Here is a 15,940-nt window from a genome sequence, read left to right on the forward strand (position 1 = left end):
GGAGCATGGCTAAGAATAAGGCATGAACAAATGAAAAAGCTCAGCAAAGCCACAAGTGAGAAGTATGGGAGGCAAGAGAGTGGCAGTTGAAAGAGATGCAGAGGGGAGGACTCAGAGGTGTTTACGAGGGAGAATTCATAAGACTTAGTTGCAATAATACAAAGCATTTCTCGGTATCAGATGCTGCACTACGTCTTTGTTTCCATAGCAACTCAGCTTAGTTATTATTTTATACATGAAGAAGCTGATAGTTCAAGAAGTAATTAGCCCCGAATTACACAACTGTAGTTTGGAAGCAGGAGTCAAATCTAGGTCTTTTTGGCTCCAAAGCCCTGGCTCCTAATCTTCTGAAGAAGAGGGGACCCAGGACAATGTCAAATCTTACTTCTTAAGTAATGGAGTAAATGACAATAGCCAAGATAAGGAATCTACGAGTTGAAGCAACTTTCCAGGGGCGTTCAGTTTGGGGTGGGCTGAATTTGAGGTGGCTATATGATACCCACTTTGCTCTCTGCTGTATCTCCAGTGCCTAAAATAGAGTATGGCTCCTGGCAGGTGCTCAATAAATATTGGTTAAATGAATAAATCCATGGGGAGATGTGCAGTCGGCAATGGAAAATTCAACTCTGAGGTGGGACTGGAAGGCAGAGCTTTGGGAAGCATTAGCCTACAGGAAACTTAGAACCTTGAGATTAGACAACACAATTCAGGAAGAACTTTGGAGCAAGGGTAAAGAAGTAAATGGTAAAGAAGTGGGAGCCAAGGGTGGTGCCTGGGACTCTTAACAGTGTGGTCAGAGGAAAGAGACACCAACAAAGAAAATGAAAAAGAAGTGGTGAGCCACTTTTTCTCCTGGAAGCCAAAAGATTTTTTGTGAGTTTGTTTTTTAACTTTTTGGGGGGGGGGGCCTTGATATTCACTGTAATATCAAGATATTTTGATCCTAGTTCCCTGACCAGGGATCGAACCCACGCCCTCAACGGTGAAAGCATGGAGTCCTAACCACTGGACAGCCAGGGAATTCCCAAGCCAAAAGTTTTAAATGGAAGAAGTGAGCAGAAGGATCAAATGCTTGATGAAAAAGAAACTGAAAGCCAGCGTGTTTAAAAATTGGGTTGTCATTGCAACCCTGGCAAGAGAAGTTTTCTGATGGAGACAGAAAGTTGAGAGAGATATCAGCACACTCTGGGTGGCAGGTAACGGAAAATGCAAATCACAGTGGCTCATTATGAGCATCCCCAGAAGCCCCCAGCGGAGTCCCCTTAAATACTATCATCCAGGAATGGGTCACAGGCCTTGTACCACTGCAGAGGAGCTAGAGAAAGCAAGTGTCCAATATGGTCAGCCTTATCACGAGAGTCAGGCTCTCCGGGAAGGCCAAGGGTGTTGGGAAATGGCTGTGAGGAGATGACTGGTGTCTGCAACCAGGAATAAGGGGAAGTGATGAACTAGCATACACGTTTCAAGGAGATGGCTGTGAAGCAAAGACAAAGCCTAGGACGTTGCTTAAGTGGAGCAGGGACCTTGGTAAGATTGGGGATCGCAGCCGTTGTGTTGTGTGTCATCATCTAGTCCTCTTGTTTACAGGACAAAGGAAGATGGATGGCAATGATACGTTTCCCCAGTTCAGCCACGATGTGCTTTCCACATCTCATTCTCTGTTTACAACGAATATCAAGGGGAACGATGAAGAACCCACCACCAGTTATGACTATGATTACAGTGAGCCCTGCCAAAAGACCACTGTGGGACAAATTGAAGCCCGGCTCCTACCCCCGCTCTACTCGCTGGTGTTCATCTTTGGTTTTGTGGGCAACTTGCTGGTCGTTCTCATCCTGATCAACTGCAAAAAGCTGAAAAGCATGACTGACATCTACCTGCTCAACTTGGCCGTCTCTGACCTGCTGTTCCTCCTCACCATCCCGTTCTGGGCTCACTATGCTGCAGACCAGTGGGTCTTTGGGAACGTGATGTGTAAATTTTTCACAGGGCTGTATCACATTGGTTATTTTGGTGGAATCTTCTTCATCATCCTCTTGACAATCGATAGGTACCTGGCTATTGTTCATGCTGTGTTTGCTTTAAAAGCCAGGACGGTCACCTTTGGGGTGGTGACAAGTGGGGTCACCTGGTTGGTGGCTGTGTTTGCCTCTCTCCCAGGAATCATCTTTATCAAATCCCAAGAAGAACATTCTGGTTATGCCTGCGCCCCTTATTTTCCACTAGTATGGAAGAATTTCCATACAATAATGAGAAGTGTCTTGGGCCTGGTGCTGCCACTGCTTGTCATGATCGTCTGCTACTCGGGAATCCTAAAAACCCTGCTTCGGTGTCGCAACGAGAAGAAGAAGCACAAGGCCGTGAGGCTCATCTTCGTGATCATGATTGTCTACTTTCTCTTCTGGGCTCCCTACAACATCGTCCTTCTCCTAAGCACCTTCCAGGTATTCTTTGGCCTGAGTAACTGTAAGAACAGCAGTCAGCTGGACCAAGCAATGCAGGTGACCGAGACCCTGGGGCTGATGCACTGCTGCATCAACCCCATCATCTATGCCTTCGTAGGGGAGAAGTTCAGAAGGTATCTCTCTGTGTTTTTCCGAAAGCACATTGCCAAACACCTCTGCAAACAATGCCCAGTTTTCTACGGGGAGACAGGAGATCGAATGAGTTCAACATATACCCCTTCCACTGGGGAGCAGGAAGTCTCGGCTGTTTTGTAGAGGAGTAGCAGTTCGCTTGTTATTTTCAAAGGGAGACAGAAATCTATATACGATGATAAGCCTCCACAGTTTGTTGAAGAATAGAGGACTCTAAGTCTCTAAAGCAAGTGCCCAGGAACCTCAGGGTTGTGTGAACCAAGACAGACTTGTGTCATTCCTTGTAGAGCCAACATGCGCTCAGGGAATATTCCAGAACAACTGTGGGCAGAGACCTGGACTCTCCAACGAGCTCATCGCAGTTCCTGGAAAATGTCACTTTGCCTTGTGCTTTTGCTCTTTCCCCCCTCGTCACCACTTTGCTCACTCTCTGATTCTATCAATCTCTTTAATCAGCTGGAGGTGGGGAAGAGAACGAGACGGGCACAGGTGAATGGAACAGGGGGGAGTGGGGTCAGGACCAAGGAGAAGGAGGAGGAAGTATCAACAAGGCTGAGCCTGGAGGAGGATGCAGGTAAGGGCTTTGCTCTCCCTTAGCACCATCTCCTACTGTATTTAACTTTGGAGGCTTCCCCAGCTCATGGAGAGCTTAGGAACAGTAAGAACTTTCTAGAAGCTTTGGTTGGGTCCATGATCCCCCTTCTGCTAAATGCATGACACATTTCTGCTTTATTATGGTTTAGCTATGACAACCACGCACCCTACATTTGAAATCTATTCAGTATCTTGCCCCATTGTTCATGTGCTTCTTAGGCCTCATTCCCCTATACAAAAATTTACTAAAGGACTTCCCTGGTGGCACAGTGGTTAAGAATCCACCTGCCAATGCAGGGGACACGGGGTTCAAGCCCTGGTCCGGGAAGATCCCACATGCCGCGGAGCAACTAAGCCCGTGTGCCACAACTACTGAGCCTGAGCTCTAGAGCCCGCGAGCCACAACTACTGAAGCCCGCGCGCCTAGAGCCCACGCTCTGCAACAAGAGAAGCCACCGTGATGTGAAGTCCACACACTGCAACGAAGAGTAGCCCCTGCTCGCCGCAACTATAGAAGGCCCGTGTGCAGCAACAAAGACCCAAAGCAGCAATAATGAAATATAAAATGAATAAATAAATCTTTAATATTTACTAAAGTGTTTGTTTATAAAAATATGCATAATCTTTAATGAGATGAAAAAATAAAAGCCCTCGCTTGGAAACGGGAGGGTTGGAGGTCGTGATTATGAGAAAGGGGTAGGCACTAGTGAGTTCCTCCATCAGGAGTGGAGGGGTAAGCTCGCAGCAGGATGTGCAGGAATGTTTCCAGAATCAGCTAAGAGCAGAAGCCAGGAAGGATGCGTTAGAACACTTAATAGGCCTCATGTCTCTGGATCTGATGGTGTCTGTTTCCTTGTGGCTCCTCCTGCTTTCCTGCTGCCGCTGCCCACCTGTCCCCCTGCAGCCTTTATCACATAACTCTGCCTGGAGGATTACCCCACTCCAAAAGCCGGTTTGTAGCGGTCCAGGAGAGCAGCTTTGGGGAGAATGTGAAGGAAACTGTGCAACAAGAACCCCCTGTTGGGCCCTGGAGAGGGAAGGCAATTGGTGAGGATACTGGGGTATGTGCTCAGAGCAGAGAAGGGGCCTGTCTTGGAAATCAAACATCGGCCTGTAACCTCAGGGTCTATTACCAGGCAGGGCAGGCCTAGATGAGGAAGAAGCTAGATAGGGTGGAAAAAAAAGTCTTCCAAATTACCTTCCAGCACCTCATTTTTGCATACAGGCAAAGAGTTCAGATATACACACACACACACTTTTTTCAATGTAAAGTAAAAATTAAAGCTGAAAACTGCAACTTGCAATTGTGGTAAAGTACCACTTTAAGAGTTACTATTATGCCATGCCTAAAAATACTGTATTAGTTATAGAGACAATTCTGGTGTTGGTGGAGCACGTGGTATGTTTGGGAGACCACCGGTTCATAAATAAATGTTGATTAGGGAGTTGGAGGTCTCTGATGTGTGGATTTACTAGCTTACGGTGATGTAGCATCTAAATAATCTCAGTCGGATCACAGCACACTCCCCACAACTGTCATCTCAACTGTCTTTATTCTCTCTGACTTGCTACCAAAAATCTCTTTTGCCTTGTTAGGAAGTCTAGGAAGTCGTGGATTTAATCCTATTTGAATGCTTCATGCCTTGCCAGTGTCCTTATTGATGCTCAAATGGTCCCCTCTTTGGCCGGTGGGAACTTCTAATTCAAGCTGACTCCTAATCAAAGCTTTTAAATCCTATTTGTAAAGGAGAGGAATTGGAGAAGCTCACTTAAATAAGCAGAGATTTTCATCTTGGCTGAGCTAAGAATACAAATATATGTTAGTGCATTTCCTATCTGATGCAGGCAAGAAACACAAGGCTCCTGGAACCTGGCAACTGGGGAGCTGGAAGTTACTATGGTTTTACTTTCTTGCCTCATGGCTAAAGAAGGTTTCAGAAAGATGTGTGTGTGTTGCAAGGGAGGGGGGTGGTGCTTCACCTGCAGATATTTATATTATCCTAATGAATGCATTAAATTTTGTTTTGATGATGATGAAACATAAATATTGTTTTAAAAAACTATGACTTGGGGCTTCCCTGGTGGCGCAGTGGCTGGGGGTCTGCCTGCCGATGCAGGGGACGCGGGTTCATGCCCCAGTCCAGGGGTATCCCGCATGCCGCGGAGCGGCTGGGCCCGTGAGCCATGGCCGCTGGGCCTGCGCGTCCGGAGCCTCTGCTCCGCAACGGGAGAGGCCACAGCAGTGAGAAGCCCGCGTACTGCAAAAAAAAAAAAAAACAAAAAAAAACTATGACTTGGAAAATGAATCAATACTCTTAATTATATTGTTTTAAAAGAAAAACTGTCTGATTGCCAACTACCCTGTCCTTCTTCTCCCAAAACTCTGACAACCACCATCCTATTCTTTCCATCTATGAGTATGATGATTTTAGATTCCTCATATAAGTGGAATTATGCAGTTCTTATCTTTCTGTGATTGACTTATTTCACTTGGCATCCTGTCCTCCAGGTACATCCATGTTGTTGCATATTGCAGGATTTCTCTCTTTCTTAAGGTGAAATAAGATTCCTTAGATGTATTAACCCTATTTTCTTTATCCATTTATCAACATGCATAGAATTTCAGTTATACAGGATGAGTAAGTTCTAAATGTCTGTTTTACAACAGTGTGCCTACAATACTGTATTGTACACTTCAAGATCTGTTAAAAGGGTAAATCTCATACTGTATTCCTACCACAATAAAAGTCTTTAAACTGCCTGCTTTGTTATGCTGTAGTACGACAGACTGTCTTATGGTTCACAGCTTTTCACTCCCTTCCCCCTGTCATTACACATGCTAGTCCTTGCCGTGTGACTTGCAGCGCGCCCTTCAAGAGGGACCCCCACCCCCAAGCCACAGCCGGCTCGGCCAACAGAAAGTGAGCAGAACTGACAGTGTCGAGTGACTGGGTGGAGCCTCTGGCTCTCCCTGCTCAGCCACAGGAAGGCCGTCCCAGAACACAAGTTCAGCCCAGGTGCCTGGTGAGTGAGCGGGAAGATGCAGAGAGCAGAGCCAGGGCCCCGGCCACAAAGCGGCCCCAGGTCACAGGAGTAAGAGGTCCATGTTCACTGTGGTACGCCCCTGACTCGTGGGGGTTGCCTGCTAAGAAGCAGAAAAGGTAACAGATGCATAAGGCAGCTGGTGCCCTCAGAGGTAAAATTTGGAAAAGTGTCTATTTGTTTTTCCATCATGAGATTCACTGTGACAATCACACCTGAGGATCTACCATGTGCCAGACTGGCGCGGGTTCATAACGACGGATATGTTATTCCCATGCTCTTAGACTTCCTAGTCCAGGGATGGCTGATGGGGAGGCGCGGGGGAGAACAGAGTATTAATAATCACAATGCACTGTGCAAAGCACAGAAACAGAGGTGCACGTGTAGTTTGTTGACAGCCCCGAGGAGAAGGTGACTAACCCGGTGACAGTCCTGCATCACAGTTATAATAGCTACAGTAGGATTTTATTGCCACCAAAGAAACTGCCACTTGAAAGTTGCCAACTATCTCCATATCTAGAAGTGGAAGAAACCTCAAGTCTCCTTTATTCTAGGGAGAACGTTCGAAGTGGGCTGAGTTAAGCAAATGTCAGGAAAGATGATCATTCCAGGCGATGGGTATCTTAAGACTTTTGCTGGAGCTGGGGCTTGACACAGTCCACCCCATACCAACCTCTTCGATCTGTGGCAACTGGGGCTGTTGGAGCACTTTTTCAGAGAGGCCCTGCAGCCTCCTGGGAGTAAGCCATCAAGACCCTATCTTTCCACTTTCACTTTTTCTCATTATTAAAATTTCCCTGGGAATTCCCTGGTGGCACAGTGGTTAAGACTCCGCTCTCCCAAGGCAGGGGGCCTGGGTTCGATCCCTGGTCCGGGGACTAGATCCCACATGCATGCCACAACTAAGAGTTTGCATGCCCAACTAAGGAGCCCGCAAGCCACAACTAAGGAGCCCTCGAGCTGCAACTAAGGAGCCCGCCTGCTGCAACTAAGACCTGATGCAACCAAATAAATATTTTTTAAAAATTTTTTTTAATTTCCCTGATGGGGCTTCCCTGGTGGCACAGTGGTTGGGAATCTGCCTGCCAATGCAGGGGACATGGGTTCGAGCCCTGGTCTGGGAAGATCCCACATGCCGCGGAGCAACTAGGCCTGTGAGCCACAACTACTGAGCCTGCGCGTCTGGAGCTTGTGCTCCACAAGAAGAGAGGTCACGACAGTGAGAGGCCCACGCACCGCAATGAAGAGTGGCCCCCGCTCACCGCAACTAGAGAAAGCCCACGCACAGAAACGAAGACCCAACACAGCCAAAAATAAATAAATAAATAAAATTAAAAAAAAAAAATTTCCCTGACAAACTGAAATGGCCTCAGGTGAGATTAGCCAGCAGCAAAGGCCACCAAGGGCTGCCAAGAAGAAACTCAACACGAGCGAAGAGGTGCCTGGGCTGGTGAGCTGACCTCTACGAGGCAGCCCATGAATTCAGGGGAAGGCTGGCCCTGGGTGTGGTGAGTGACTGAGATTGGATATTTCTCCAGACGCCACCTGTCTAGCACCATGTTTATAACTTGACATCCTTGGGATATCCTTGCTGCCTCACGGCCACACCATCTCCACCATCACCTGTCTCCAATCTCCTCTTCCCTGCTCAGCTGGTTTGCTGCCCAGTGGATGCCCCACCCAGGAATGAGGCACTGGCCTCCCCTTCCCGCAAGCCCCCATTCCTCACATGGTTCTTTCAGAGGCCCCTCCTCTGGCTTTGGGGAGAGGAACCCCACCCTCCTTCCCATCAACCCCACCCACTTCTATAACCCTTTCCTGCCCAACTTGTCTCCTTACACAGGATGGGGTGAGAAGGGTTGTCATGGTGACTAGGGGCACAGGGCTGATTCTGTTACTCTTAGTAAGGCCTGGGGGAGGTGTGTGATCCTAGGTGTCAGTGGTTTTTTTGTAGAACTTCCGGGTACTCAACACCTCTTTGCCCTCAGCCTCAGGCCATACATAGTTGCCAGCTCTGGGACAACAGGAAAAGTCCCACATATCATGTTATGTAGAGAGCCGAACACATAGCTGCAGGTATGACCTGACCCACTGAAGACCACAGAGGGTCTAGTATACACCTTAATCAGCACCTTAGACTTCTGTTACCGCACATAAGGTTACATCAGCGCCATGTCTGGGTAGTGATCTGAAAGAAATACCCAAAATGCATACAGCAGACTTCCCAGCAGAGTTAAGGGGTTTCCACCAGGTCTGGACATTATCTAATAAAGCAATGAGGTGGACAGCCTGTAAATGTCTACTTGGTTTGATGATTTGCACAGGGTGAGGGGGACGTGGTGCATGGTCTGGGAAAAGGGGTCATACTGGGAAGGGTCTAGCGAACAGACACAGTGGGAGTGGAGAGAACAGCATGGTGGCCTCCCAGCCCCGCTTGCCACAAAGGGTGTCTGGGGTAGAAGGTGAAGGGACACTGGAAGTCATGAGACCCCAGCATCACTGCTGAGGCACATGAGTGCAAAATGTAACACTGGTTGGAGGGGGGGAGGGATTCTTCCTACTTCTTCGAGGACCGTGGGGATTCTCTGGCTCTCCTGGTGAAGGGGGCTTTGGGGACACTGGGAGCTTCCTCCTTGGTGGAGATACCAGAGCACTGACAGCAACACTCAAAACATGCTGTCCATGTGAGTGAACCAGGGAAAGGGCTCAACCGCCTATTAACAGAGCTCTGTCACATATAGTTACGGCATTCTGTTGAACGAAAGAAACCAGAAAGAGGACAGAGTCTGTGATGCCATTTATATGAAGTTAAAGAAGAGGCACATCTAATCCATGCACAGAAGTCAGAGTGGCCCCTGCCACTGGGTGGGGTACAAGAGCACTTTCTGGGGTGACAAGGCTACTCCCTATCATCTGGCTACAGGGTGTATGCGTATCAAAACTTCACCAAGATGTACACCTGGGTCTAGTGCGCTTTGCTGCACGTAAGTTATACCTCAATAAAAATAATAATTAAAAAGCTGCATTTATAAAGAATTTTTAATAACATAAGGACATGCCTATACTGTAATCTTTAGCAAAAAAAAAAAGCAGCATAAAGAACTGGAATGTGTGTGAGAACAATTAATCAGAAAGTATGCATGGGAAAAGGTGTGGATTAAAACACATCATGTGTTAAGAGGGACTGTTTTGAGATTGTGAGAATGTCTAATTTTTTCCGTACTTTCTATTTTTCTGTTTTTCCTAACTTGACACAATAAGCACGTGTTGGTTTTAGAGTTAGACACCTGTTTTAAAAACGAAAAGATTCACTTGCTATTTTTTCAGTCCGTCTCACTGTTGACATTGACCTAGAGTCAGCGTGAGCCCCTGTCTGTTCGTGTGAGCTGCTGTGTGTCAGGGTTTCAGCTCATTGAGCTCATGCAGTTGGCCCTTTGAACCCAAGGAAGAAATTCAACGTCCTCCCCATCTTGTGGATGAAGCTCTGAGTCCAGAGAGAGAAGCAGCCCTCGGAACTCGGGTGTAATGACTCAAAGTGGAGCAGCTACTGGAAGCCTGGCCAGCACCCCACAAGGAGGGCTGGGCATCAAGTCCAGAGCAGCAAACCAGTCAAAAGATCATTTCTCATGGAGAGTCTGAAGGCCATACATAACAGAACCAGAGCCCTGCAAACTGGGAAACTGGGAGGGCCAAGGTAAAAAAAGAAGCGGAGATGGCAAAACTAAGGCACAGCATGATACACTGCTGGTTTACTGTTGCTATGGGACAACACGGGACAACAGGAAAAGTCCCACATATCATGTTATGCAGAGAGCCGAATGTAGAGAGAGACGTTCCCATGGGTCCTCCCTTCCTTGCGCATCCCTGGGATGAACCCCTACCCCAAGAGGTGACCTGAATGTCCCCCTAAAAGGGGGTCACGCACCCTGCTAAGCTGTGCTTCCTTGTTTCAGCCTGTGAATCCTCACCCTGTATTGCCCAAATGTGGTATTTTCCAAACCAACTTGGCCATGGAGTCATTTTGTATTTAAGGGGAGAGGTCCCTTGGGGACCCCAAGTCTAGCACATCATTTCACAGAATGGGGAAACAGAAGCTCAGAGAGGGGAAGTATCTTGCCAAGGGCACACAGCGAGCCAGCAGCCCAGTATGGGCAACTTCGAGCCTGCTCCACTACTCCACGCTGCCCTCTGGGGGTGAGTGTGCCCTCAACTCCACAGCCACCCAGATGACAAGACCCACAGAACACAGGGCAAAGCCCCAGCTCCACATGGCGAAGTATCAATAAAATACAAGGCAACCAATGCCACACACAGAAAAGCAACATTTGTCTGGCAGCATCTGAGAGTTCTACCCAGTGTATTACCACTGAACATAAGGCTTCTCTTCAACCAGCCGAAACTATATTCCCCATTTCCTGTGAAATTCTGTGTTAATTTATTTGCTACACATTTTGTGAACGCTTTCTCAAGCATACTTTGTACGTCGCTGCTTAACTAGCCCACAGAGAGCCGGTACCTACAAAAGACTACAACTCGTTCTGTCATTTGATCTCAACCACAGATCTGTCGAGTAGGTTTGTGTTTGGGGCTTTTTTTCCCCCCATTTTACAGGTAAGAAAACTAAGGTCTGGAGAGTTTCAGTAACTTGTACAGATCAAGTAGTAAAGAGTGAAGCTGGGTGTTAAGTCCAGCCTCATGACTAGAGTCCAGTTCTCAACTGCTGCCTCTTGTATGAACTTGAACATCTTCTTCGTAACTCACTGTCCTGGTTGTGATTACCAGCTGCTGGGTCCTTCTGTGCTTTTCTGGCTTTTCCCAGCAGTCATATCCCTAATGGCACCAGCGGTTAGCTTCTCCCTTTCAGGTTCTATTTTGCTGATACTAATATGCTCTAGACAAGGACCCCACAGGGAACGAATTTTTTTAGAATTTTATATAATAAATCTCTCTAAGAAAGGATCACTGAATGAGTAACTAAGAGTCTGATGTTTATTGAGTGTATACTATGTGCTAAATTCTGGACATGGATGCCTCATGTAATCCTCCCAACAAACCCATGAAGCAACTACCATTATTCAGCCCACTCCACAGATGAGAAAGCTGAGGGTAGGGCGAGGCTTCGAGCTCAGGCAACCTGACTGTAGAGGCCACTTCCACAGGTTTGGGGTCTCCTCAGATCACAAGCCAGTGCTTCTTATTCTGTGGCGCTGACTCTCCACTATGTTCTTGGTTTTGTGGTCTACAATTAAGATTTATAGATAAGTAACCAACCACCAAGGAAGCCTGGGGTGACTGCATATAATATTGAAATCGAATCTTGAACTTGACCCTATTCTTCTGCCATTTGTTGCCTGTTTTGTGTTGAAAAATTCTCACAGAAATTCCAGATAGACTGTATCCTTGGAGTGAGGAACTCTGCTGCCTACATCCCTGGCAGAATACAGGCACTCACAAATGCCTGCTGGCTTGGAGGGCTGCAAAACAGTGGATAGGGAGAGTGAAAATTCATAATGACATGCTCCCAAGATGCTTGATCTGGAGAAAGATGGGCAACATGTTTAGCTCACAGGTAAAGGTAGAGTAAAAACCCTTAAGCAACCAGTTATTTTAGTTTGCAGAGGAAAACAGTATTGGGTGGTGAGCATATGTGTGTGAGTCGTGGCAGGCAAGGGGGGTGAGGGGAGAGCAGATAAAGGGGAGCACGGGGTTAAGGTGAGATGTTCCCTTCACTTCAGAGCTGGTTTCAGCTGGCTTTCACGGAAGACAAACGGCAAGGGGGTCAGAATCTCTCACCCGTTGAGCCTCCCCGTTGATAAGCCCTGAGGTCTTAAGTCCTCCTAATCATTTGCTTCTTGGCCAGCAGTTTCTTTCAGTAAAATGAGGGCTTTTACCTAGATGGACATGAATGTTCTTCTAGTTCTATTACCCTTCAATTCTTTCTGTTTTCCCTTCAATTCTTTCTGTTTTCTAACAGACTGTGTGGTTGGATGAACTGAGAACCAGAAAGAAACTGTGTAATCAGGGAAGCCCATGAATAAGCTTTCAGACCAGCTATCTATTTTCTAGTCTATTTCAAGCTCAATTTTTCTTTTTTTTAGAAAAAAAGACTGTTCTCTGATGATTTTCTGCACTGCCACATACTTATTCATTAAAACTCCGCCCCCAATTCAGAAGAAACTGTGCATTTCCTTCTTTTATGCTGTCTGTATGTTTGATTTGCACAGCTCAACTGGTCAGAGGAACTAAGAGATCTGTCCCCCTGCGAGAATCTCTCTCGGTAAGTCACCTCTCAGCCACTTTGCCTATTACTTAGCTCAGCTTGTGTGATGAGTAAAAGCCTTTGCAGGAAACCATGGAAGACATTAGAAAAACACCAGGTGCTCACTGAACTATCTTAAAATATTATCTTTAAGTAAAAAGTTAGATTTCAGAATGGTTTCAGACTGTGATAACATCAAAGATACAAAACATGATTATGAATGAAAAACTTTAAAGGGAGCAATATTATTTTTAAAAGCCCTCACCTTTCATAAGAAAGATTTTTCAGAGAGATGATGATTATTGGCCAAAACCTTGACAGAGATGATCTTCTGGTAAGGAGAACTAAAACCTCCTCATCAGGATGCCCTCTGAACAGACGCCTAACCAGAAGTTGCATCCAAGTCTTCTTTTTTTTTTTTGGCCAAGAAAAGAAGGAAGCCTGAAAATTGTCCAAATTAATAACAAGTTACAAATATCAAATGAAGTTTCATGGCATATTCAGTGTATGATTCTTTTTCTGGCTCAGAATTTAAAGGTGAGATTTTCTGTGTGCTTCTCTCAGCTGCCTAATCTGAGGTACCAGGAGTTTGAGACTCACAAGGACTAATTAGGGAAAACTCTCAATCAAGCAGTGGAACTTAAATAGACCAGGCAAGTCAGTGGGTCGTGAAGGGACTGAGCTAACCCAGGATGTATGATGGGAGATGAAACACTGTCCACTTGGTCATTTTTATGTATGTGTGGGAGCTCTTAACCATAGCAGCTCAGAAACTACAAACACAAACTTCAGAGAGAATGTGAGAATGGCAGTCTGGATTTCACAACTGGCTGCTGGTTCCTATGACCTTCTCAGGGGACTCAGGCATCAGCCTGTTTCATTTTGACTACACTGAGGCACCAGGCTGACAGTCCTGTTTTTAGTTCTCTCACCAAAGAGTGAAAGATAGGGGACCACGACGGATAAGAGTACAGGCTGCCTGCATTCAAAACTAGTTGCTTCCTCACTGTGTGTCTTTGGCGAAGTTACTCAACCTCTCTGTGCTCTGAGGCCCTTATTTGTAAAATGGGGACAATAACCTGACCCGCCTCACTGGGTCACCTTGAGGATTAACTGAATGAATGGAAGTGAAGCTTGGAACAATGTTTGGCAGGCAGAGCACCCTGGGGAACTGTTCATTACCACCAGCACGCTCGTAATGATGCTGTGTGTAAGCTAACTCCTGGGAATGGCAGCTTCAGAATAGATTGTAAGACAGTGTCGGACGGTGCCTGACCCGGTTTCTGGACATTGTTATCACAGCTTCATTCACTCCACATGGCTACGCAACATCAGATTTTATTTAGTGAGATGATACTCTCCATCTAGTAAGCAGAGAAGCAGGCAACAAACATCCCTTACTACAGAAGTTCACTGTTTGACCAAAAAAGGGACTTCAGTTAAATGTAGAAATCTATGTATCAACTTTTAAAATCTACTGGTGTTTAAGATAGTTTGCATTCATGATGGACTGTTAAGGACATTCTAGGACTTTAAAAAAGATCTCTTCTTTATTCACAGAGTCGAGCAAAATGGATTATCAAACATCAAGTCCCCTCTACGACATTGATTATGGGATGTCAGAGCCCTGCCAAAAAGTCAATGTGAGACAAACTGCAGCCCAGCTCCTGCCCCCGCTCTACTCGCTGGTGTTCATCTTTGGTTTTGTGGGTAACATTCTGGTCGTCCTCACCCTGATCAACTGCAAAAAGCTGAAAAGCATGACTGACATCTACCTGCTCAACTTGGCCGTCTCTGACCTGCTTTTCATCATCACCATCCCATTCTGGGCTCACTATGCTGCAGACCAGTGGGTCTTTGGAGATATAACGTGCCAGTTTTTCACGGGCTTCTATTTCATTGGCTTTTTCTCTGGAATCTTCTTCATCATCCTCTTGACAATCGATAGGTACCTGGCTATCGTCCATGCTGTGTTTGCTTTGAAAGCCAGGACAGTCACCTCTGGGGTGGTGACAAGTGGGGTCACCTGGGTGGTGGCTGTGTTTGCCTCTCTCCCAGGAATCATCTTCACCAAATCCCAGAAAGAGGGTTCTCGTTATACATGCAGCCCTCATTTTCCATCCAGTCGGTATCATTTCTGGAAGAACCTCCAAACTTTAAAGATAGTCATCTTGGGCCTGGTGCTGCCACTGCTTGTCATGATCGTCTGCTACTCGGGAATCCTAAAAACCCTGCTTCGGTGTCGCAACGAGAAGAAGAAGCACAAGGCCGTGAGGCTCATCTTTGCCGTCATGATTGTCTACTTTCTCTTCTGGGCTCCCTACAACATCGTCCTTCTTCTGAGCACCTTCCAGGAATTCTTTGGCCTGAATAACTGCAGTGACTCTAATAGGCTGGACCAAGCCATGCAGGTGACAGAGACCCTGGGGATGACACACTGCTGCATCAACCCCATCATCTACGCCTTCGTCGGGGAGAAGTTCCGAAGCTATCTCTTACAGTTCTTCCGAAAGCACGTTGCCAGATGCTTCTGCAAAGGCTGTCCAGTCTTCCAGGGAGACGCTCCAGAGAGAACGAGCTCCATTTACACACGATCCACAGGGGAGCAGGAAATCTCTGTTGGCTTGTGACCTGACTCAGTTTTTATATGCAGATTAGGGGCAGGAGCGGTTCTTTTAAAGAGGAAGTTACTGTCATAGAGGGTTTAAGTTTCATCCATTTATTTGGCATCAGCTCTAAGTATATTAGATATTTCAAGCTCATCAGTTCTAGAAAGCCAAACCAAAACACGTGATGAAATAGCAACCTTCTCACCTCCCCTCCACATACATCAATTTATTGGCAAACTCTCCCTTCACTGCAAAAGTTCAAAAAAAAAAAAAAAAAAATCCTCAGAGAATTGCTAATTCCTGAGTTCGGTTACCTGAACGGGAATAACAAAATGAACTGAGGAAAGTACTGTATAGTTTCTTATCGGAGTAGGGCAACATCCAGGTTGCAAATGTGCTTAAAATATATCTTTCTCTTGCCATGGGGAGAAAAGACATGCCCGTGATCAGTTAAGAAATGACAACTTCCATGTGGGATCTCCCCTCCAAGGTGTGGTTAACAAGTTCCACAGACATTCACACCAGGGGAGAGCCCTGTGGCCTGCTGAGAGCTGGGAAGGCTTCTTCGCAGAGAAGGGATTGGAGGTGGATGGTCTGTTGGTGAAGAGGGAAGATGAGCTGCAGGCACCGCACTGGCAAAGACTGGCTGTGGGGAGATGTGCTCTGGTTGGGGGAGCCCCAGGGGAGGAAGGATGAGGTGAGAGCATGAGGAACCTGGACAGCGCTGCTCATCAAAGTCCAAGAGCAGAGCAGGGAGCCCTTGCCAGTGTTGCAGAAGGCTCATTCCACAGCCAAAGGATGGCCTGGAAAGGTGAGCATTCAGGGAAAGGAGACCAAAA

The 15,940-nt window shown here is 46.6% G+C and overlaps 2 protein-coding genes across 2 annotated transcripts; both read left to right on the plus strand.

Annotated features, from left to right (window-relative positions):
• Window positions 1–1,598: 1,598 nt before the first annotated feature.
• Window positions 1,599–3,096, plus strand: LOC132431654 (C-C chemokine receptor type 2-like). The gene has a single exon (XM_060021412.1). The coding sequence runs from the start codon at window positions 1,599–1,601 to the stop codon at window positions 2,718–2,720; it is 1,122 nt and encodes a 373-aa protein (XP_059877395.1). The 3' UTR covers window positions 2,721–3,096.
• Window positions 3,097–14,063: 10,967 nt separating this feature from the next.
• LOC132431655 (C-C chemokine receptor type 5) lies at window positions 14,064–15,188 on the plus strand. Its single transcript, XM_060021414.1, has one exon. The coding sequence runs from the start codon at window positions 14,064–14,066 to the stop codon at window positions 15,120–15,122; it is 1,059 nt and encodes a 352-aa protein (XP_059877397.1). The 3' UTR covers window positions 15,123–15,188.
• Window positions 15,189–15,940: the final 752 nt, after the last annotated feature.

The sequence above is a fragment of the Delphinus delphis genome, chromosome 10 (genome assembly GCF_949987515.2).
Source record: "Delphinus delphis chromosome 10, mDelDel1.2, whole genome shotgun sequence".
Classification (NCBI taxonomy): Eukaryota; Metazoa; Chordata; class Mammalia; order Artiodactyla; family Delphinidae; genus Delphinus; species Delphinus delphis.